This window comes from Oncorhynchus mykiss, chromosome 30 (assembly GCF_057628025.1).
Source record: "Oncorhynchus mykiss isolate SJ-2025 chromosome 30, ASM5762802v1, whole genome shotgun sequence".
Lineage (NCBI taxonomy): Eukaryota > Metazoa > Chordata > Actinopteri > Salmoniformes > Salmonidae > Oncorhynchus > Oncorhynchus mykiss.
In genome coordinates, this window is record NC_143051.1 from 13458734 (window position 1) to 13483434 (window position 24701).

The 24701-nt window shown below is 40.0% G+C and overlaps 1 protein-coding gene across 1 annotated transcript in view; it reads left to right on the plus strand.

The window, feature by feature from the left end:
- LOC110487938 (adhesion G protein-coupled receptor B2-like) overlaps positions 1–8192 on the plus strand; it is a 201777-nt gene extending 193585 nt beyond the window's left edge. Inside the window, exon 22 of the mRNA XM_090227428.1 lies at positions 1750–8192. Within this exon, the coding sequence (XP_090083554.1) occupies positions 1750–1935 (186 nt within the window). The 3' untranslated portion in view covers positions 1936–8192. The remainder of the gene's footprint in view (positions 1–1749) is intronic.
- The last annotated feature ends 16509 nt before the right edge of the window (positions 8193–24701 follow it).

Consider the following 24701-nt stretch of genomic DNA (forward strand, 5'->3'; position numbering starts at 1 on the left):
TGTAGGGCTTGAACAAAAGCCTGCACACCTAGTCATTTTCCAGGAGAGTTGGAGAGAACCCTGGTCCAGGTCCATCCATTTAGCCACTGTTGCACTCATAGAAATGGAAGCATTCTAGATTCTAGAATAGTTAGATAGGTAGGTAGGTAGGTAGGTAGGTAGGTAATATTTTTTATGGTTTCACCCACCATGGAACACGACCATGAAATATGTAGTTCTGTTCATTGCAATTCTATGCTTTAATAAAAGTGATTGTGTGTATTTCTGGGCCAATGATTGTCCACACATATCACTATGCCTCATGGCTACCTACCCTTGCATCTGTAAATATCTGATACTTAATATTCCCTCCGCTTCAGTTTAAGTTGATTCCATAACATTTTCCAAACATGAAAGGACCACCGGCAGACCGCATGCAGTGATCACAGTGAGAACCAGGGCAGATCAGTCCATTACCGTCAACACTGATTGGGAAATATTGGAGAGGATAGCAGGGGAGAAAGCAGGTAGCTTTGACTTAAAGAGAAAAGTAAGGTAAAACGTTGTTTTATGAAATGGAGATTGTAATGCTAACAATGAGCTCATGCTAGCAGAGTGTCTGTGTTCAGTTTGTGATGTTAGCATTCATGTGGTGTGTTCAGTTTGTGATGTTAGCATTCATGTGGTGTGTTCAGTTTGTGATGTTAGCATTCATGTGGTGTGTTCAGTTTGTGATGTTAGCATTCATGTGGTGTGTTCAGTTTGTGATGTTAGCATTCATGTGGTGTGTTCAGTCTGTGATGTTAGCATTCATGTGGTGTGTTCAGTTTGTGATGTTAGCATTCATGTGGTGTGTTCAGTTTGTGATGTTAGCATTCATGTGGTGTGTTCAGTTTGTGATGTTAGCATTCATGTGGTGTGTTCAGTTTGTGATGTTAGCATTCATGTGGTGTGTTCAGTTTGTGATGTTAGCATTCATGTGGTGTGTTCAGTTTGTGATGTTAGCATTCATTTGGTATGTTCAGTTTGTGATGTTAGCATTCATGTGGTGTGTTCAGTTTGTGATGTTAGCATTCATGTGGTGTGTTCAGTTTTTGATGTTAGCATTCATGTGGTGTGTTTAGTTTGTGATGTTAGCATTCATGTGGTGTGTTCAGGTGCTTTTTCTTAAGTAACGTTTATTATCTAGTTTGATCCATTGACAATAACTGGTTTATACCAGTCTGTAACTAGCCTTGCAAAGTTGCCATACAGATGAGGTGTGTTGCTTTGATACACCATTAATGTGCCTCTGTGCAAGAGTCAACACACACACATAATGATGCACTGTATGGAGGGTTGAAGGGTAGGTTTTGTATTTGGCCTTAGTTATTAGCAATCAGCTTGTTCAGAAGAATCCCCATGAATTGATAAACAGCCAGTCCCCTGGGTGGGTTTATCCTGAGGCACAAACTGTAGGATCAGCTTCACCATTAGGGGTTTACATGCAAAAACTGACCTTAGATCAGTGGCTAAGGGCAACTCCATTTCTCTCCAGGAAGCCACAGATATAACATCAGTTAACCCAAATCCTAACTTTAACCATAAAGGATACATATATCAAAACTGACCTTAGATCAGAAATGTCACCCTGCTCAATTGTTTATTATTAATAATAATAATAATAAATAAGCATTCATTTTATTTGTAGAGCAATTTTCCTTATACACAGAAATCAAAAAGATCTGATGCTCCTTGTCTCCTGTGTGTTTGACCTCCGACCCTGTGCAGGACAAGTCGACCCCGACCCAAGACGACCAGCACTCCTGGGACAGCTTCAAGACCATGACCCCTGAGCTATCCATCGTGCCGGGGGAGCACAAGGACAGGATGGAGCTGCACAACAAGAACACCTGGGACTCCTCGTCTGCCAACACACCTGACACGTCTGAGGGGGACTTCCAGACCGAAGTGTGATGAGACAGAGAAACACACACACACACACATACAGAAACACAAACAAACACAATGAAACACACACACACACATACAGAAACACACACACACACAATGAAACACACACACACACACATACAGAAACACACACACACACGTACAGAAACACACACACACACATACAGAAACACACACACACACACATACAGAAACACACACACACACACACATACAGAAACACAAACAAACACAATAAAACACACACACACATACAGAAACACACACACACAGAAACACACACACACACATACAGAAACACACACACACACAATGAAACACACACACACACATACAGAAACACACACACACACACATACAGAAACACACACACACACAATGAAACACACACACACAATGAAACACACACACACAATGAAACACACACACACACATACAGAAACACACACACACACAATGAAACACACACACACACACACGAAGAAACACACACACACACATACAGAAACACACACACACAATGAAACACACACACATACAGAAACACACACACACACATACAGAAACACACACCCACACATACAGAAACACACACACACACACACACACATACAGAAACACACACACACATACAGAAACACACACACACACACACAATGAAACACACACACACACGAAGAAATACACACACACACACACATACAGAAACACACACACACACACACACATACAGAAATACACACACACATGCAGAAACACACACACGCAGAAACACATATACACACATACAGAAACACTCACACACACACACACACACACACACACACACAGAGAAACACAGAGAAACACATACACATAGAAATATAGTAGTAATAAATTCACACACATAGAAATGCAAAAGCAGGTACATTCAGAATCAGAGAAACACACACAACCACAAACAAACTGGTTCAAGTGCAGACATACAGGTACCAACATGTACATACAGACAGACACACAGCACTCCTCCACACCACTCTTCACACCCTAAGATGTGCGTTCTACAGGATTATATCATTTGTTTACTACTGCAGTGGACAAGGACAAAGGAAAGAGAACTGGTCTCTGCTATATTTTCACACAGACACTTTAAATGAGAGAACAGGCGCGTGAAAACAGACTGGGACCGAGACATTTTTAAATGAACAAAAAAACAACAACAAATCCTTGATTTTATTCGCGGTGAAAAAAGGATCCTCTTTCACCTGTTTGATGATTTGAAAAAAATAAGAATATTTCTGCACCGTTCTGTTCTTTTTATAGAGAAGAAATGTCACTGATGTTTGGCACACTGTTAAACCCCTTAGGCTCCCTCCCTTCATTTCTCCCCTCCTTTCCCATCTAATGGATGAAGCAAACGCTCCGATTTTTCCCCCTTTGTTTTCGGAGGGGTCGGGGAGGGGGCGGTAGGGAGGTGTAGGACGGATCATTGACGTGTGCAATCCTCTGCTGTTGCTGCCGTCCAAGTGTCTCACACTCTTCTCTCATCGTCCTTTTTCACCGTCGTGTTTATTTTCCTTTTTGTACATTTTTTGTGATTTTATGATGTCCTTCGTCTTCGTTTTTTTGTGTGTTTTGTTTGAACAAAAACATGAGGGACACAAAAAAGAAAATGTCCAACAGAGTTTCAATTGTTGTCTCATTGTCTATTCCATGAAAGTCTCATTTTATTTAGATTTTCGGTTCATGCTTGTGCTGCCTTTTTCCTGTGAGAATTTTTCCCATGTGGAATTTTACAGAATGATTTATAACACATCTGTGACACGTGAGCTTGCTTTCTGAGGTAACATGCATGGCATGTTCTCAATGGTACACCTGTGGGAATTGAAAAAAAGATTATCATCTAGATTCACACACATTTCTGTCTTTCTTTTATCCAGTTTGGTAAAAAAAAAAGGCTTTTGACCCTCAAACTCTCACCATATTTTATATACATGGATTACCACCTGGAGTCATTCTGATCCCAACAACAAACTATTGGTAAAAGAAACTATTGGAAAAATAAACTATTGGTAAAATAAACTAATAATCAAGATCAACTGTATTCTTATAAAAACATAATTAGACATGTAAATAATGTTATGAAAAAAACGGACTGCTATTTTAGCAAAATGACAGATTACGTACTCTGTAAACCGAAAATATAAGTGTTTCCCTTATATAATGTGAAGCTTTTTTCCAAAGTACAATCCAATTTAGTTCTAAAAAGCAGATTTGCCATAATTTGATAGTAGTATCATGTCATTTTAACATTTGTTTTATAAATATACATGTTGTCATATTTTTGTGGTAAAAATTACTGCCATTTAAAAAGGCAGTAAACCAACATGTTAAATATACTTCATTTTATTGATCAAAAATGTTTTATCCATTGATCCTGAGAGACATGGACCTACAATAGGGCTGAGTTCTTTATTTAGCCACCATTACAATCGCTGTTAGTGAAACAATGGATTTGGTAGGGCCTATGGCAGGATGCTTCAAAATGCCCAAATCCTCAAAATTACTTCAAACCAAATGCTGTAGAGACCAAAACACCCTAACAACTTGCACATATAGATTGGAGGGTATTATAGGAATTATGGGTTTTGTATAACATTTTCCTTAGAATCCTTTTTTTTCTTCAGGATACACACCGATACAGAACTGTATGTTGTTTCAGAGGGTAGCTGGTTTCTGTATTACAATTCTACCAAGTATTTATACCGACGACAGACTTTTATTAGCTGATATTTGACCTCAACTAAGCATATATCTAAGGTCATTTCAATTTTGTACACAGTCACACACATAGTTATAACCAGTTATAACCATAGGCGAGTACACAAGGTGCTCCATCTCTGCAGGTGATCTGTCCATCATGTCCAGATCACTGATACAGGTGCCCCTCCACCCTCTAGGGATAACTTGTTATCATGTCTCCAGAGAAACCTGGACTAAAAGAAATACGTTTTGGAGAATACACACCAATACTGACTCAGATCGTATCTGAGTTCCGTATTGCAGTTTTATCAAGTTTTTATACCATTGGTAGACTTTGTATATCATTGTCAGATTTTTATATGAACAAAAATATGGTAATGTTGGTTTTGTAGTCATACGATAAGTGGTATAGAAAAGTACAATCTTAGGCGACTATATGGGTAGCTATTTCTCTGTAGATGATCTGTCTAGCTGGTCAAAATGACTGATACAGGTCCCCCTCCACTTCTGGCGGTATGGATAACTTGTTATTATGTCTCCGGAGAAACCTCGATTCAAATCAAATTATTTTATATCAAATGACTATAGGCGGAATTAGCTGGGGTCTAGTGACCTCAAAGGACATTTTTTTGAAAGTCCATATTGATACAGAAACATTAAACAATGATTTAGATTTATTAAGAACAAGTTGACAGACAGAGTCATGAAAATACTGAAGAATTGATTCAAACCATGTTTGGGTTTCATTGATCAAAATGACCCCAGTCGGTAGTTTGAGGGTTAAGGTCTTGAAACATCTGAATCAATTACACAATTAACCAATCAAAGCAGGCGATCTGTCAGGAGGGTGTAGCCTACCTGAAAGTGTTGCTGTAGCATTTCCTCTCTCTCAAGTTGGATCCCAGGTCTTGTTCTAAGTGTATCTCAATTGTTCTTCCTCCCACTGCTTTAGAGCGTCATATTGATCGCTGTGCTGTGCATCCGCTCTCAGCCCCTCAAGAAAACAGGGAAATAAAAAAGAAGCTATAGTTTCAGATGTAATGACCAGAAGTGTGTTTGCTACTCAGCTTGTCGGTATTTGTCTCTGTTGTGAAAGAAAGAGAGGAAGGAAAACTCCGAACAGATAGATAGTAAGACAACACAGCCAAAATGTTCCACTTTGGTCAGAAACGCTGACAGGGTTTTTGTGGAAAATGCAGAGACGTCGAATATCTAATATATATCCAAAAACATTTTCATTGCATCTCTCTTCTCACTCTTTCTCTCTCTCTATTGCTATGTCTGTCTATCTCTCTCTCTCTCATTCTTTCTCTTGTGTGTCTCTGTCACGTTTCAAGTTTGAATAGTCATATGTACAAGGATACACATGGTAGGGCCTATACACCTTCCAACGAATATACAGATCTTACTTGCAGATCTTACTTGCAGATCATACTTGCAGGTCTTACTTGCAGATCTTACTTGCAGATCTTACTTGCAGATCATACTTGCAGGTCTTACTTGCAGGTCTTGCAGATCTTACTTGCAGATCTTACTTGCAGGTTCCCGCTCAATAATGCAACAACAATAAGACATAATCAAATATAAGAATAATAATTATTTCTCATTCCTCAGTCTCCCCTGGATCATGGAAATCCTTATGTAACAATGTAGTCCATTCTATCTGCTCTCACACACACTGGGAGTCACGGCCAAGACCTGAGCTGTATAAACCACAGGGGTGTCAGCAGGAGAGATGGTGAAGAGAGGAGACAGAGAGATGAGATGAGAGAGGAGAGTAAAATGGAGGAGAGATGTGAGGGAAACATAAGAAGAGACAGAGGGAGTAGAATGAGATTACAAAAAGGGAGATTTACTATATAGTGACCTACATAGGGTCCTGGTCAACAGTAGTGCACTAATTAGGAAATAGGGTGCCATTTTCGATGTAGACCAATAACCTTTGAGTTGATCTTAAAAAGTTAGCTTTCACATTGAAATAAAGGTTCAATCAAAAGTGTTCATTCCATAGCCAACATTTTGAACCTAGATTGACTAGCTAACTACACACACAAAACACCCCCATCTGACTCATGTTTATATCTATAGCATCTAAATCACTGTTCTCTCCACTCTCCACTCCCTTCCCTTCATGTTGAATCAACGTTGTTTTCAATGAAATTCCATTGAACACACGTGGAATAGACGTTGAATTGACGTCTGAGCCCAGTGAGGAGAGAGAGGAATGAGAGAGAGAGAGAAATGAGAGAACAAGCTAGAAAGACAATATTAAATTGGTGATGGAAAGTATTATAGACTGTGAGCGAGAGCAAAAGGTAGAGACAAAGAGTGAGTGGTCGAAGCAGAGATAGAACTAGAGATGGAGCACAGCGGTGAGTTCTAAGTGTTTATCCAGGGGAATGGCCATTTGTCATGACATTTTCCGAGGCGGTACTCAGACCATCTGTCTAAATATCCCTAATGGTACCGTATGGAACATACACACAGATGGCAAAACAAGAGAGCAGGCCTGTCTAACCTTTACCGCTAATCAGCTGATATGCAGATCTATGGCTACTGATCTGAGGTCAGTTTTGCATTTCGCCTCCCTAATGGTTTGGGTTAGGGATTTGGGGAGGGTCCCAGATTCCAGATCTGTACCTAAGGGCTAATTCTCTCTGACACGTCATGCAACTGTGAAGGTTTATGATAGATATGCTTCACCTTAGGTCTCTTACGCAGAGGAATGGCTGAATCCTTGTCCTGCTAGTCCCAAATACCACAGCCAGGTGGATAAATAAGACACTACAGAGACAGGTAAGTGAGTGAGTGATGAATTCACTTCCTGAATTGACAAACTTCTACAGATCCTCACTTTCACTGGTGTTTAAACTGGTCCATTATCATGTGACTGTGCCTAAGTCTACATCATTCCACCAATCAGAGTCCACTTTGTGATCATCTCTGATCTTTTGAAAGGCAGTCTGGGATACCAGAAAACCCATCTGATTGACAAAGATATTGACTCCTTTCTCGAACTCTAAAGGGATGTTTTCAGAGAGTTTACTGTTGTGTTGGTTTGTTGAACATGGGCTTTTGAAAAGTTTCGGCATATGAAAATACAATCTGTCTATGAGAGTCTAAATCATGAAACGTCAAAGTTGTGAATCTTGTAAAGATGTTATGAATTGCACGGATGAGGTATTGAAAGCAATGTGACTGAAATGTGTCTTCATAGTATGTGGTTTGATGCAAGAAAATGATGTGTGCTCATTTCTAGATTAATGCGAGTTGTGATAGATGCAAGAAAGAGAATCTATGATCTTGGACTACATGTGTACCTCCAACCTACCATGCTTGAGATGCTGACCTACCTAATCCCACAACCATCAAAACTCTCCCATTGGTGTTACAATGTTGCCCAAAAAAGTCGCTCCTACCCTTTCCTCCCCCATTTATGTTTTTTATACATATGATTGTACAAAGTAGTCCTCTAATGTTTTCATAGTGTCTTTTTTATATTAAAATAAATTTTCAAATTGATTCAAGTGTTTCATGTGTATGCCTGGTGTTTTGATACCGGTGTCATAGTCCTTCTGTAGCATGGATACCACTGTCATGGTCCTTCTGTAGCATGGAGACCACTGTCATGGTCCTTCTGTAGCATGGATACCACTGTCATAGTCCTTCTGTAGCATGGAGACCACTATCATAGTCCTTCTGTAGCAAGGAGACCACTGTCATGGTCCTTCTGTAGCATGGATACCACTGTCATAGTCCTTCTGTAGCATGGAGACCACTGTCATAGTCCTTCTGTAGCATGGAGACCACTGTCATGGTCCTTCTGTAGCATGGATACCACTGTCATATACGTTCTTTAGCATGGCTACCACTGTCATATACGTTCTTTAGCATGGATACCACTGTCATATACGTTCTTTAGCATGGATACCACTGTCATAGTCCTTCTGTAGCATGGATACCACTGTTATATACGTTCTTTAGCATGGATACCACTGTCATAGACCTTCTATAGCATGGATACCACTGTCATAGACCTTGTGTAGCATGGATACCACTGTCATAGTCCTTCTGTAGCATGGATACCACTGTCATATACGTTCTTTAGCATGGAGACCACTGTCATAGTCCTCTTGTAGCATGGATACCACTGTCATATACTATCTGTAGCATGGATACCACTGTCATATACGTTCTGTAGCATGGATACCACTGTCATAGACCTTTTGTAGCACGCATACCACTGTCATAGTCCTTCTGTAGCATGGATACCACTGTCATAGACCTTCTGTAGCATGGATACCACTGTCATAGTCCTTCTGTAGCATGGATACCACTGTCATAGTCCTTCTGTAGCATGGATACCACTGTCATAGTCCTTCTGTAGCATGGATACCACTGTCATATACGTTCTGTAGCATGGATGCCACTGTCATATACCTTCTATAGCATGGATACCACTGTCATATACTATCTGTAGCATGGATACCACTGTCATATACGTTCTGTAGCATGGATACCACTGTCATAGACCTTTTGTATTACGCATACCACTGTCATAGTCCTTCTGTAGCATGGATACCACTGTCATAGACCTTCTGTAGCATGGATACCACTGTCATAGTCCTTCTGTAGCATGGATACCACTGTCATAGTCCTTCTGTAGCATGGATACCACTGTCTAAGTACTTATGTAGCATGGATACCACTGTCATAGTCCTTCTGTAGCATAGACACCACTGTCATAGTCTTTCTGTAGCATGAATACCACTGTCATAGTCCTTCTGTAGCATTGAGACCACTGTCATAGTCCTTCTGTAGCATGGATACCACTGTCATATACCTTCTCTATCATGGATACCACTGTCATTTACGTTCTGTAGCATGGATACCACTGTCATAGACCTTCTGTAGCATGGAGACCACTGTCATAGTCCTCTGTAGCATGGATACCACTGTCATATACCTTCTCTATCATGGATACCACTGTCATATACCTTCTGTAGCATGGATACCACTGTCATAGTCCTTCTGTAGCATGGATACCACTGTCATAGACCTTCTATAGCATGGATACCTCTGTCATAGTACTTCTGTAGCATGGATACCACTGTCATAGACCTTCTGTAGCATGTATACCACTGTCATATACCTTCTGTAGCATGGATACCACTGTCAAAGTCCTTCTGTTGCATGGATACCACTGTCATAGACCTTCTGTAGCATGGATACCACTGTCAAAGTCCTTCTGTAGCATGGATACCACTGTCAAAGTCCTTCTGTAGCATGGATACCACTGTCATATACCTTCTGTAGCATGGATACATACCACTGTCATAGTCCTTCTGTAGCATGGATTCCACTGTCATAGACCTTCTGTAGCATGGATACCACTGTCATATCTGTAGCATGGATACCACTGTCATAGACCTTCTGTAGCATGGATTCCACTGCCATAGACCTTCTGTAGCATGGATACCACTGTCATAGTCCTTCTGTAGCATGGATACCACTGTCATAGTCCTTCTGTAGCATGGATACCACTGTCATAGACCGTCTGTAGCATGGATACCTCTGTCATAGTACTTCTGTAGCATGGATACCACTGTCATATACCTTCCGTATCATGGATACCACTGTCATATACCTTCTGTAGCATGGATACATACCACTGTCATAGTCCTTCTGTAGCATGGATTCCACTGTCATAGACCTTCTGTAGCATGGATACCACTGTCATAGTCTTTCTGTAGCACGGATACCACTGTCATAGTCCTTCTGTAGCATGGATACCACTGTCATAGACCTTCTGTAGCATGGAAACCACTGTCATAGTCCTTCTGTAGCATGGATACCACTGTCATAGTCCTTCTGTAGCATGGATACCACTGTCATAGACCTTCTGTAGCATGGATACCACTGTCATAGTCCTTCTGTAGCATGGATACCACTGTCATAGTCCTTCTGTAGCATGGATACCACTGTCATAGACCTTCTGTAGCATGGATACCACTGTCATAGTCCTTCTGTAGCATGGATACCACTGTCATAGTCCTTCTGTAGCATGGATACCACTGTCATAGACCTTCTCTAGCATGGATACCACTGTCACAGTCCTTCTGTGGCATGGATACCACTGTCATACACGTTCTGTAGCATGGATACCACTGTCATAGACCTTCTGTAGCATGGATACCTCTGTCATAGACCTTCTGTAGCATGGATACCACTGTCATAGTCCTTTTGTAGCATGGATACCAGTGTGTTTCTGCTCTCTTGCCAGGTTACTGATGGATATACACTGAGGGTACAAAACAAGCTCTTTTCATGACATTCCATGACATTCACAAGTTGAATCCAGGTTAAACCTATGATCTCTTATTGGTGTCACTTGTTAAATCCACTTCAATCAGTGTAGATGAAGGGAAGGTTACAGGTTAAAGAATGAATTTTAAGCCTTAAAACAATTGAGACATGGATTGTGTATGTGTGCCATTCAGAGGGTGAATGAGTAAGACACAATAGTTACGTGCCTTTGAACGGGGTATGGTAGTAGGTGCCAGGGCGCAGCGGTTTGAGTGTGTCAAGAACTGCAATGCTGCCTGGTTTTTCACGCTCAACAGTTTCCTGTGTGGATCAAGAATAATCCACCACCCAAAGGACATCCAGCCAACTTGACACAACTGTGGAAGCATTGGAGTCAACATGGGCCAGCATCCCCGTGGAATGCATTAGACACCTTGTAGAGTCCATGCCCTGACGAATTGAAGCTGTTCTGAGGGAAAATGGTGTAGGTGCAACTAATTATTATGGTGTTCTTAATATTTTGTGCACTCAGTGTTTCATAAGGCCTTACATATGGCCTTGTTTTATCCTAACTCAGTGGTGTTAGGAAACTCCTGGTTTACAGACCATATCAGGTCTGCAAGTCACATTATGCTGACTTGCAATGTATTGGAATCCAGACAGAGTTAGGATATCAAAGTTGGAATTTTTATTAATCTGCAACCCGCAATCAGAATGACTCTTAGTATAATGGAAATTGATGGAAATTGACACTACCTAAACCATTTAAACTGGAAAAACAATTTCAGTAACGGGTGCAATAAATCTAACTAACTGATTGGATTAGTTTAGAAAAATGTGCATGCAAAAACACAGATATTAGAAACAATCCTAAAAATTAAACCCGCAGTAGAGCATAATGGGAAATATGATAATGTGGTTATGGTTTTGATTGGACTGTTTTGCTTTCCACAATGTAAAACAATAAGTCTGGTTGTTAACACCAACACTGTTTTTTTTTTACACCACTGAGTGTTAATTCCACTCTAGAAGCAAGGCATGTTAGACTTTGTATTGCCATTTGATTGCTAATTTCATTATGATGAATCAATAACAACAAAGTGACAACAAACAAATAAAGTGCAACAAGAAGTTTGTTAAATAGTTTTGATCAGAGATACCCTGTGGACTTGTGTTTGTGCATCGCCACTGAGCTGAGTGAGAGGATACGACACAGTGCACACGCCTCATACACCCATTGCCTGCTCCCAGAGGCTTGTGGGTAATTAAGTGAGAGCGCAGACGGGTCCGCCCATGTGGCGACCATACGTCCCCTCGGGAGAGGCCACTGAGATGAGAGTTGAGAGGTAGAAAGGGAACGAGAGCGGAAGGACTTTAAGGAGGACTGAAAGTGATGGAGGGAGGAAAGAAAGAGAGAGGGGCGGGTTACATAGAGAGATAACCCATTTGAGACCGAGAGAAAAAGTAGGAACAATTTTAGAAGCACTACGGAAAAGAAGAAGAATACTTTATTGACACATTTTTCTCGTAGACTACAGGAATTCGAGTTCTCCCAGAGGTTTGTGGGTAATGAACTCAGAGTTACCGACGTGTCCGCCTGTGTGGCGGCCTTATGTCACCCAGGGAGAGACCACTCTGCATTCAGAGCACACAGGAAGGGAGAGAGGGAATGAGGGAGAGAAGAAGAGTGGGAGGGAGTAAGATGACAGAGAAAAGGAGAGACATGAACATTTCAAAGACAAAAAGTTTAAGAGAGTAAGAAAATGAAAGAGAGAGAGAGAAGTAAGGACAAGAATGAATGGAAAAATTGAGAAAGCAAGGAGACGGAGAGGGCATGGGACGAGAGAATGACTAACAAAGACAGAAGGTAGAGAGAAGAGCAGCCCAAGTGAGAGAAACAGAGAGGGAGAGATCTAGCTGTGGGACATCACTAAAAAACATTGAGAGGCGAGAACAGAGACAATTCGAGGTAGTCAGAGTCGGGCCAAGGGAAAGGGAACAGGGAAAATCCATTGTGTTGATGCTGGTGTCATGTTTCCCTGTCCTAAAACTCCCTGCTCTGTGGCCAGCAGACGGTTCAGTCCCCCAGGCTCTCCAACCCAGAGAAACACACAGAAATAAAATGATGGATGGAACAATACGACAGGATAAGGGAGGAACGTAGTTGTAGATTTACTTAAAGGTCAGATAAAAACAGGTGTGATTTCATTACAACTACAGGTCTTGAACTTGTGAAGAATTGTCCATTCAGTTGATATACTGTAAATTAATGTAATCAAGTCTTACAATGCATTACAGGGTGTTATAATACACTGTAAACGTAATAGATGCATTTTAGACACAGGTTGTTAAAAGACAGTGTTACCACCACAAGCGCCCTGCAGATGTTGCCTAGCTCTAGTTATTTAATGCACTTATAACAGTCCTAAAGTATTTTATTAACAGTAGTTGTATGTAATATATTATAAGAAGCGTGACCAGGTAACTCAGTTTCCTCCTCCATACCATTATGGATCAGATCCCCCTAAGTGCCTCTCTATGGCACTCTAAAGGATGGCTCCAGCCTTTGGCATTGGCAGGGACAGGAGAGTGACTGGATCTGGGCAACTTCCCTGTCACAATGGCATTGGAATCCTATTTATCAGAAAGCGCTTCCGTTGCGCTTCATCAACATTCTAGTCCCACTGATCCGTAGAGTGGTCCACTGCAGAGACCCCAGTGGAACACTGGAGTGAACATCTAAGCACCAGAGCGAGCGATTGTTGCTCTAGACAATAGTTTGTGGCAGAGCCTTCCAAGCACTCTGGAGTGTTTGGCACAATGCAGGAGTGTCGTGGGGGAGATTCAAGGACTTAAAGTAGCTGGGATGAACCTCACTTAAGCTATCACACATGCACCTGCCTCCAAACACACACATGATCATATGCACATTATTATCCAACTGTCTTGGCTAACATCAAGCATCACCCAAGCATTGTAGAAACCACAAATTGTCCATTAAGACAATTATTTCGTATTCCTATCACTGGTGTGACTGCTTTAAAGTGCTGTAATGGGAGAGTCAACATGACTGCTTCTGGCCCTGCTCAGACTTTTTCACTGGTGTCAAGTGTTTCCCACCTTCCATGGATGTCTGAGAAGGAGGGGGTGAGGAGGTGCAATTATTCCCCAGCGGAGGTGCCTCGTAGCTGGGGTAATGCGACAGCACACGCAGCCTCTCTCTTCAGCACCAGCTTCCTAGTGAGAGCTGACCAGGCGTGAGAGCTCCAGATGAGCCACTTCAAACGCTGTCTCTCGGCGTATGTTAAAGTTACATCGTTTGCTGTTTCTCACACAAACACACAGGTGGCTTTCTGCTGGATTAGGATTTTTCACATCCAAATGAACTGGAAATTAGACCCTGTATGTGATGTTATTCCCAGTAGGTGCTTACATGGATGTGACCTTTGTCCAATGGAAGGAGTGGAAGATATGAACATTTCACACTGTGATGCTGGGTGGTAACATGGAGAGCCCTGTCAAACCCCTTTTTTGTCTCACACCTTTTTGTAACTAGGGAAGATCTTGTTTTCTTTGCCAATGATGTGCAGTAACTCGAGTTTTTCTAGCATGTGTTTCTGCGAGGCACAGATCCAGGGCTAACACTCAGATTGTGGGAGGACGTTTGTTTCAAACAAACACAGTGAATTAGAGTGAATTATTTTCATGTCACATTAATTTGCCCATCCTATCTCCCCCCACCCCTCTCTCTTTTTTAACTGGGCATCCTTTCCCTCTAACTCATTGTTTCTGTCAATTTCTCTATATCTCTATCACTTTTTCTGTCCATTTCTCTATATCTCTAGTTCTGTTTCTGTCCATTCCTTTCTATCTCTCTCTGTTTCTGACAATTTCTCTATATCTCTATCTATCTCTGTTTCTGTCCATATCTCAATCTCTGTTTCTGTTTCTGTTCATTTCCCTATATCTCTACCTATGACTGTTTCTGTCCATTTCTCTATATCTCTACCTATGACTGTTTCTGTACATGTCTCTATATCTCTACCTATGACTGTTTCTGTCCATTTCCCTATATCTCTACCTATGACTGTTTCTGTCCATTTCCCTATATCTCTACCTATGACTGTTTCTGTCCATTTCCCTATATCTCTATCACTTTTTCTGTCCATTTCTCTATATCTCTAGTTCTTTTTCTGTCCATTCCTTTCTATCTCTCTCTGTTTCTGACAATTTATCTATATCTCTACCTATCTTTGTTTCTGTCCCTTTATATATATCTCAATCTCTGTTTCTGTTTCTGTCCATTTCTCTATATCTCTAGTTCTGTTTCTGTCCATTCCTTTCTATCTCTCTCTGTTTCTGTCCATTTCTCTATATCTCTACCTATGACTGTTTCTGTCCATTTCCCTATGTCTCTACCTATGACTGTTTCTGTCTATTTTTCTATCTTTCTTTGTTTCTGTCAATTTCCCTATTTATATCTCTGTTTCTGTCCATTCATCTCTATCTCTATGTATTATTACTGGGTGGCAAATATACAAAATATTATTTACTGGTTTTGCACCTGCAGAAACTGACTGGTTTAAAAAAAAGCCAACTCCTGTTTCTCCTCAGCCTTACTCACATTGCCTTTGATTCCCTGTTTGCCCGCAGAAGGATTTTATTGGACTGGAAATCAGTCAATCCTCCCTTAGCCTTTCTTTGGCTCAAAAATATGATAATGTTCCTAAAATTAGAAAAATTAAGTATCCCATTTGAGGGTCAACCAACTCATTTTATTCCACCTGGGACCCAATGGTATGCAATTTTGAACAGCTCCAAACACTTCCTGCAGATTAGTACTCTTGGCCCCACCCCCAACCCCAACCCTTGAGATTACTGCTATAGGCCTATAGGACCAGCTAAACACCTGAAATTGTAACACTTTTAAAATGTTATATTGTTTTCTGATATGTAACTCAATGACTTTGCCTTTCTTTGTAAATGTGTTTGAAGGTATTCTGGGGGAGGTCAAAAGGGGAAAACAAGGGGGGAAATGTACAATGTCTTTACATTTTATCTTTCATTCATTGTGAATAAAATATTTCATAAAAAAACTGAGATAAAGATATAGGGAAATGGACAGAAACAGAGACAGAGATATAGTGAAATGGACAGAAACAGAGATAGAAAGAAATGGACAGAAACAGAGATAGAGATGTAGACAGAAACAGACATAGATAGAGATATAGGGAAATGGACATAAACAGAGAGATAAATAAAGTGAAATGGACAGAAAGAGAGATAGAGATAGAGAGAAATGAACAGAAAGAGAGATAGAGATAGAGAGAAATGAACAGAAAGACAGATAGAGATATAGAGAAATGGTCAGAAACAGAACTAGAGATATAGGGAAATGGACAGAAACAGAGTGATAAATATAGTGAAATGGACAGAAAGAGAGATAGAGATATAGAGAAATGGACAGAAAGAGAGATAGAGATATAGAGAAATGGACAGAAAGAGAGATAGAGAGAAATGGACAGAAACAGAACTAGAGAAATAGAGAAATGGACAGAAACAGAGAGATAGAGAAATGGACAGAAATAGAGATAGAGATATAGAGACATGGACAGAAACAGAGATAGAGCTATAGAGAAATGGTCAGAAACAGAGATAGAGATATAGAAATAAATGGATAGAAACATAACTAGATATATAGGGAAATGGACAGAAACAGAGTGATAAATATAGTGAAATGGACAGAAAGAGAGATAGGGATATAGAGAAATGGACAGAAAGAGAGATAGAGATATAGAGAAATGGACAGAAAGACAGATAGAGATAGAGAGAAATGGACAGAAACAGAACTAGAGAAATAGATAAATGGACAGAAACAGAGAGATAGAGAAATGGACAGAAATAGAGATAGAGATATAGAGACATGGACAGAAACAGAGATAGAGCTATAGAGAAATGGTCAGAAACAGAGATAGAGATATAGAGAAATGGACAGAAAGAGAGATAGAGATATAGAGAAATGGTCAGAAACAGAGATAGAGATATAGAGAAATGGACAGAAAGAGAGATAGAGATATAGAGAAATGGTCAGAAAGAGATATAGATAAAGGAAAGGCTAGTCCTCCATGGGTTTTATCTCTCAGGAGTAATGCTTTACATAGTCTTGGATTCCCACCGCCCCATAGAAAAAACATATAAGCTAATCCACTAAAGTGGAACAAAAACTTTGGTAAAAAAGAGGCAGACATTGAAACAAGTACAGAAATCTGATCAATACATTAATCTTGATACAATTCACTTTACCAGCTAAAATAAAATGCAGAATACTCCATCTCTGAAAGTCCAGTTTAAGTTTGATAATCAAGGGAGTAAAGTTCTCATTGTGGAGGGAAGAGAAGGTAGGGGTGATATTGATCCCTAAATATTTAAAGCCAGACTTGAACATACAAAATGCCTCACAGCTGATCCCTCAAATTCACAACACCTCGGGTGTTTTAACAGTTAGTCTACTGAAAATACAAGTGTTATACACCATTCTTTAGCTTAGAATCTTGGTAATTGAACAGCTTTGTTTGATTTACAAAAGGCTTTACGGCAAAAGCATAGCATTTGATCATCTGAGGACAGCGCCTCACCCACTTCCTGCATTAACATGAATTGATAACCTGCACAGGTGTCACAAAACTCAATAATTGTGATAAAATAAATCACTTACCTTTGAAGATCTTCATCTTTTTGCAATCCAAAGGGTCCCAGTTACACAATGAATGGTTGTTTTGTTCGATAAAGTCCTTCTTTATATCCCAAAAATGTTTGCTTATTTGGCGCGTTTGATTCAGAAATCCACCTGTTCCAACTCGCCCAACATGCCTACAAAGGAATCTAAAAAGTTACCTGTAAACTTCGTCGAAACTATTTAACCTCTAGCGTCGAGCAATCCCGTATCCGGGACCGTAATCATAGGCTCAAGCCCATTACCATAACGCAACGTTAACTATTCATGAAAATCGCAAATGAAATTAAATAAATATATTGGCTCACAAGCTTAGCCTTTTGTTAACAACACTGTCATCTCAGATTTTCAAAATATGCTTTTCAACCATAGCTACACAAGCATTTGTGTAAGAGTATTGATAGCTAGCATAGCATTAAGCCTAGCATTCAGCAGGCAACATTTTCACAAAAACAAGAAAAGCATTCAAATAAAATAATTTACCTTTGAAGAACTTCGGATGTTTTCAATGAGGAGACTCTCAGTTAGATAGCATATGTTCAGTTTTTCCAAAAATATTATTTGTGTAGGAGAAATCGCTCCGTTTTGTTCATCAAAAAAACGAAAATTCAGTCATTACAACGCCAAACTTTTTTCCAAATGAACTCCATAATATCGACAGAAACATGGCAAACGTTGTTTAGAATCAATCCTCAAGGTGTTTTTCAGTTGGGTTTCTCCTCTGAATCAAATGGAAAAATACATGCAGGTGGAGATTAAGCAATAATTGCAACGGAGGACACCAAGCGAGCACCTGGTAAATGTAGTCTCTTATGGTCAATCTTCCAATGATATGCCTACAAATACGTCAAAATGCTGCAGATACCTTGGGGAAACGACAGAAAGTGTAAGCTCATTCCTGGCGCATTCACAGCAATATAAGCATTCATTGGAACACAGCGCCTTCAAAATCTGGGGCATTTCCTGTTTGAAATGTCATCTTGGTTTCGCCTGTAGCATCAGTTCTGTGGCACTCACAGATAATATCTTTGCAGATTTGGAAACGTCAGAGTGTTTTCTTTCCAAAGCTGTCAATTATATGCATAGTCGAGCATCTTTTCGTGACAAAATATCTTGTTTAAAACGGGAACGTTTTTTTTATCCAAAAATTAAATCGAAGATCGAAATCGAAGATTTATATCGAAGAAGTTAAACAATGTTTCTAATCCAACCTCAAGTAACCTAATATGTAAATAATCGATCAAATTTAAGACAGTTTATTCTGTGTTCAATACCAGAGAAAAATAATGAGGAGCGCGCACTCATTCACGCGTGCCAAAAGACTGGAGTCGAATACGAATACTTCTTTATTTTTCAAAAAACAAGCATGAAACCATTTCTAACGACTGTTGACATCTAGTGGAAGCCAGAGGAACTGCAATCTGGGTCCTAATTATTAGACTTTCCCATAGAAAAGCCAAATGACCTCAAAAAATTGTCCTCTGGCTTTCACCTGCCAAATCAGTTCTGTTATACTCACAGACATTATTCTAACAGTTTTAGAAACGTTAGAGTATTTTCTATCCAATACTGCCATGCAAATGCATATCCTAGCTTCTGGGCCTGAGTAACAGGTAGTTTACTTTGGTCACCTCAGTCATCCAAACTTCCAAATACTGCCCCCTAGCCTTAAAAAGTGAAAAGGTAATTTACTACCTACACGAGTAGAGTCTCAGTACTATGATGAGGTCTAAAACCAGACTGAAGAATTTCATATACATTGTTGTTTTCAGGAAGGCAGTGAGTTGCTGCGCAACAGCTTTTTCTAATATTTTTGAGAGGAATGGGAGATTCGATATAGGCCAATTTTTTTTCTGGGTCAAGGTTTGGCTTTTTTAAGAGAGGCTTTATTACTTCCACTTAGTGAGTTTGCTACACATCTGTTGGATAGGTAGCTGTTTATTATATTCAACATAGGAGGGCCAAGCACAGGAAGCAGCTCTGTCAGTAGTTTAGTTGGAATAGGGTCCAGTACGTAGCTTGAAGATTTAGAGGCCAAGATTATTTTCATCAATATGTCAAGCGATATAGGATTAAACAATGTGAGTGTCTCACTTGATCCTAGGTCCTGGTATGTTGTGCAGACTCAGGACAACTGACCTTTGGAGAAATAAGCAGATTTAAAGATGACTTGCTTTCTAATGATCATGATCTTTTCATCAAAGAAGTTCATGAATTGATCACTGCTGAAGTGAAAGCCATCCTCTTTTGGGGAATGCTGCTTTTTAGTTAGCTTTCTCTATCTCTCTCTGTTTCTGTCCCTTTCTCTATATCTCTATTGCTCTCTGTTTCTGTCCATTTCTATCTATCTCTCCCTTTCTCTCATCTCCTCAGCTCCTTCCTTCCCCTTATACCCACAGTCTATGAAGTTTTGTGAGACAAACACAGCACATGCTTGCTACACACTATAATATACAGAGAACATACACTACAGTTTGGGGGTCCTATAGTCGCCTCTTCACTGTTGACGTTGAGACTGGTGTTTTGCGGGTACTATTTAATGAAGCTGCCAGTTGAGGACTTGTGAGGTGTCTGTTTCTCAAACTAGACATCTAATGCGCTTGTCATCTTGCTCAGTTATGCACCGGGGCCTCCCACTCCTCTTTATTTTCTGGTTAGAGCCAGTTTGTGCTGTTCTGTGAAGGGAGAAGTACACAGAGTTGTACGAGATCTTCAGTTTCTTGGCAATTTCTTGCATGGAACAGCATTCATTTCTCAGAACAAGAATAGACTGACGAGTTTCAGACGACAGTTATTTGTTTCTGGCCATTTTGAGCCTGTAATCGAACCCACAAATGCTGATGCTCCGGATACTCAACTGTCTGTTAAAGGCCAGTTGTATTGCTTCTTTAATCAGAGCAACAGTTTTCAGCTGTGCTAACATAATTGCAAAAGGGTTTTCTAATGATCAATTAGCCTTTTAAAATTATAAATTTGGATTAGCTAACACAGTGTGCCATTGGAACACAGGAGTGATGGTTGCTGATAATGAGCCTCTGTACGCCTACGCAGATATTCCATGAGAAAATCTGCCTTTTCCAGCTACAATAGTCATTTCCAATATTAACAATGTCTACACTGTATTTCTGATCATTTAGATGTTATTTCAATGGACAAAAATGCTTTTCTTTCAAAAACAAGGACATTTCTAAGTGACCCCAAACTTTTGAATGGTGGTGTACGTTTCACCTTTTCTTCCCCTCACTTATCTCTCCGCTCTTCTCATCTTCGTCCTTTCAGGGGAATGGATACTTTCCCATCCTCTGCTTCATCTGAAAGATTGCAACTAACTGGGGAAATGAGTAAGGAATTGCAGGTACACGAGAAGCACATCAAGGCAGCTTCGTATGGGCATTGTGCTTCGTGTGTGAATCGTTATCATACGTGAATATGCAAACATAGACTTACCATGAAAGGGACATGTGTTTCTCTCTGTAAGGTACTCCGCTAACATCTCGTTGCAAATATTGAAGATTCTCCTCCTACCGCTTTACAGATATTCGTGCTGCAGTGAATTTCTTGAGGCAAACTGTGACTCGACCGTCAAAGTTAAGTTGACCCTATGCCGCCAATGTTTCTAACACGTCATCCCTCATCCCTCTCCATCCGTTGTGTAACAGATTAATTAGTCCATTCTGTCACAACAGCTAGACGCATATTACGCTGTCTAGACTAGACCGAGCTTCCTTTCTGCCTGATGAAGTGACCCAAACATTACGCTGTCTAGATTAGACAGAGCTACCTTCATTCTGGACTGATGAAGTGACCCAAACATTGTATCGGAAGATCCAGAGACTCACACTGTCGCTGTCTCTTTCAATATGACATGGTCGTCGCTTGCTGAATAATAATGACTATATTATTTTATTTTCACACACTTTTTCCTTCTCAAACTCAAAATTGCTAAACAGGACAACTGGAAAACAACAGCTAAAATGGACATGAGTCATACTTTGACGTATAAGGACAAAATAGAGGACATGACTAACCCACACAACATTGACCATGCAGACGTCTTACATCCAGGCTTATTAGAGTCACTTGAAGCTTCCGGAAGGTTTATACTTTTACTCCCTCATCAATGTTTCACAAGTAAGATCAGCAGAACTGAAGTGTGTTTGCACCTGTAACCAAACCGATGGTGTCCTAATGTGTTCTGTGTTGTCCCATTTTCCAGTCTTTCAAAAGAAACCGATACACGGAGCAGAGGCTAATGGAATGGCTTCCTAGTTTAGAATTTTAAAGTATTGATTAAAGTTTCAAGTTTTAATGTCATGCACAAGTACAGTGAAATGCCTTTTCTTGCAAGCTCTAACCCCAACAATGCAGTAATTAATAACAATGTAATATTACAAATAACAAGGTAGAAAACCAGAGATATCAACTAAATAAATCAGAAGAACACGATAAAGTAAGTAAGCATATTATATGCAGGGTCATAGTATTGATGCTGCTATTGGTGATGACTCATCAGACAACAACTTTGAGTAAAACATTATATAATGTTACTTACCCTACATTATTCATCTCATATGCATACGTATATACTGTACTCTATATCATCGACTGTATCCTTATGTAATACATGTATCACTAGCCACTTTAACTATGCCACTTTGTTTACATACTCATCTCATATGTATATACTGTACTCGATACCATCTACTGTATCTTGCCTATGCTGCTCTGTACCATCACTCATTCATATATCCTTATGTACATATTCTTTATCCCCTTACACTGTGTACAAGAGAGTAGTTTTGGAATTGTTAGTTAGATTACTTGTTATTACTGCATTGTCGGAACTAGAAGCACAAGCATTTCGCTACACTCGCATTAACATCTGCTAACCATGTGTATGTGACAAATAAAATTTGATTTGATTTGATTTGATTTGATCAGATATTAACCTGGTAGTACACACACACGTAGACATGCACGCACTCATGCACTCTCTCTCTTCTATATCATCTGTCTGTACCCCTCTCCAGTTTCTCTCTTCACCCCCTCTCTCTCTCTCTCTCTCTCTCTCTCTCTCTCTCTCTCTCTCTCTCTCTCTCTCTCTCTCTGTCTCTGTCTCTCTCTCACTTTCTCTCTCTCTCTCTGTCTCTCTCTCTTTCTCTCTCTCACTCACACACACACACACACAGCCGTCCTCCAGATCTCCTTGAACTGCTTGCTATGATATATGGCTGTGTCTTGTGCCTGGTGACTCATAAGAATAAGTTGTATGTTTTTGTTGGTGCTGTTAAAATGTTGATGTTAACGGTCTGTGATATGACAATCTGCTGACATGTGACCAGGTGATTTGTTACCCCTGGGCTAAGGAGCAGAAACACTGGACAAGGTTAGGATTAGGCATGTATGGAGCTCTGTCCAAAACACAAAACAGAGTGCCTGTCTGTCTGCGTGTCTGTCTACCGTTTTGCCTTTCTGTCTACCAATATATTAATCTACAGTATCTACAGTATATACAGTATAATTTTTGCTCCACAAGGATTTGATCTTATGTTGCAACATTTTTAATTGTTTTTTATTATATTGGATAAAAGTAGAGAACGAGCTACTAAATGGTATATCATACACTGCATTTGAGGAACAATGGGAAAGTAATTTTGCTTTGGAAGTTGATCAACTTGAAAACTCACTTTTGATAAAATCGCCATTGAATGTTTTTGCTATCTAGTGAAGAGCACTTCGTCTACACCCATTCAGCATCGTTCACACCCTCACCCTAAGCTTTAACTCCTCCCATCTCGTTTTGCTCTCAAAGTGCACACTTGACACTCTGGACGATGATGTGTTTACCTCTGGATAACATGAAAACAGCCTAACCAGCTCTGCTGGCAACAATTTCATTACATTTTTTTTGCAGACACCGGCCATACTCCATGGGTGTTGTACACACGTCACGTAACGTTAGCTAACGAGCCAGAAGCTAACGTTTGCTAGTCAAACAACAATGAACAGTGCCAACAATGCCACAGTGCTGGGAGCTAACTAACCATGTTCAACGTTAACTAGGTAACATTAGGCTCTAACTAGAACTGCACACGGCTCTGGGAAACGAATAACTTCAGCTAGGGAGCCAGCCAGCTAACGTTAGCTAGCAAGCTATTAGTACACTTTAGCTTAAAAAACTTATTTGGGATCGGTGTCCCTTTCACGGGACGGTTGAGCGAACGTAGGATAATGCGATTAGCGTGAGGTTGTAAGTAACAAGAAAATGTACCAGTTCATCTAACTGCACTGTCCAATTTACAGTAGCTATTACAGTGAAAAAATACCATTATATTGTTTGAGGAGAGTGCCCAATTTTGAATATTAAAAGGTATTAATAAAGTAATTAGGCACATTTGTGCGGTCTTAATACAACATTTTGAACATAAATGCAATGGTTCATTGGATCAGTCTAAAACTTTGCACATGCACTGCTGCCATCTGGTGGTCCAAATTTTTTTTTTAAAAAGGGGCAGATCCTTAAGAGTGGATCCTTAAGAGCTTGATAGCTAGGTAAACAATGTACCTAGGTAGGTAAACAAAGTGTAAGTTCATACACGTCCCCCAACACGTTAGCTAACGAGCCAGAAGCTAACGTTAGCTAATGAACAGTGCCAACAATGCCACAGTGCTGGGAGCTAACCAACCATGTTCAATATTAGCTAGCTAACTAGGCTCTAGTTAGGCTCTAACTAGAACAGCAAACGGATCTAGGAAACTAATAAGAACATCAGCTAGGGAGCCAGCCAGCTAACGTTAGCTAGCTAGCTAACAGTACACTTTAGTTTGCTAGCTAGATGCATATAGCTTGCTAGCTAGATAAACAATGTACCTAGCTAGGTAAACAAAGTGTAACAACGCCCAATTTTTCAGTTTTTGATTTGTTAAAAAAGTTTGTAATATCCAATAAATGTCGTTCCACTTCATGATTATGTCCCACTTGTTGTTG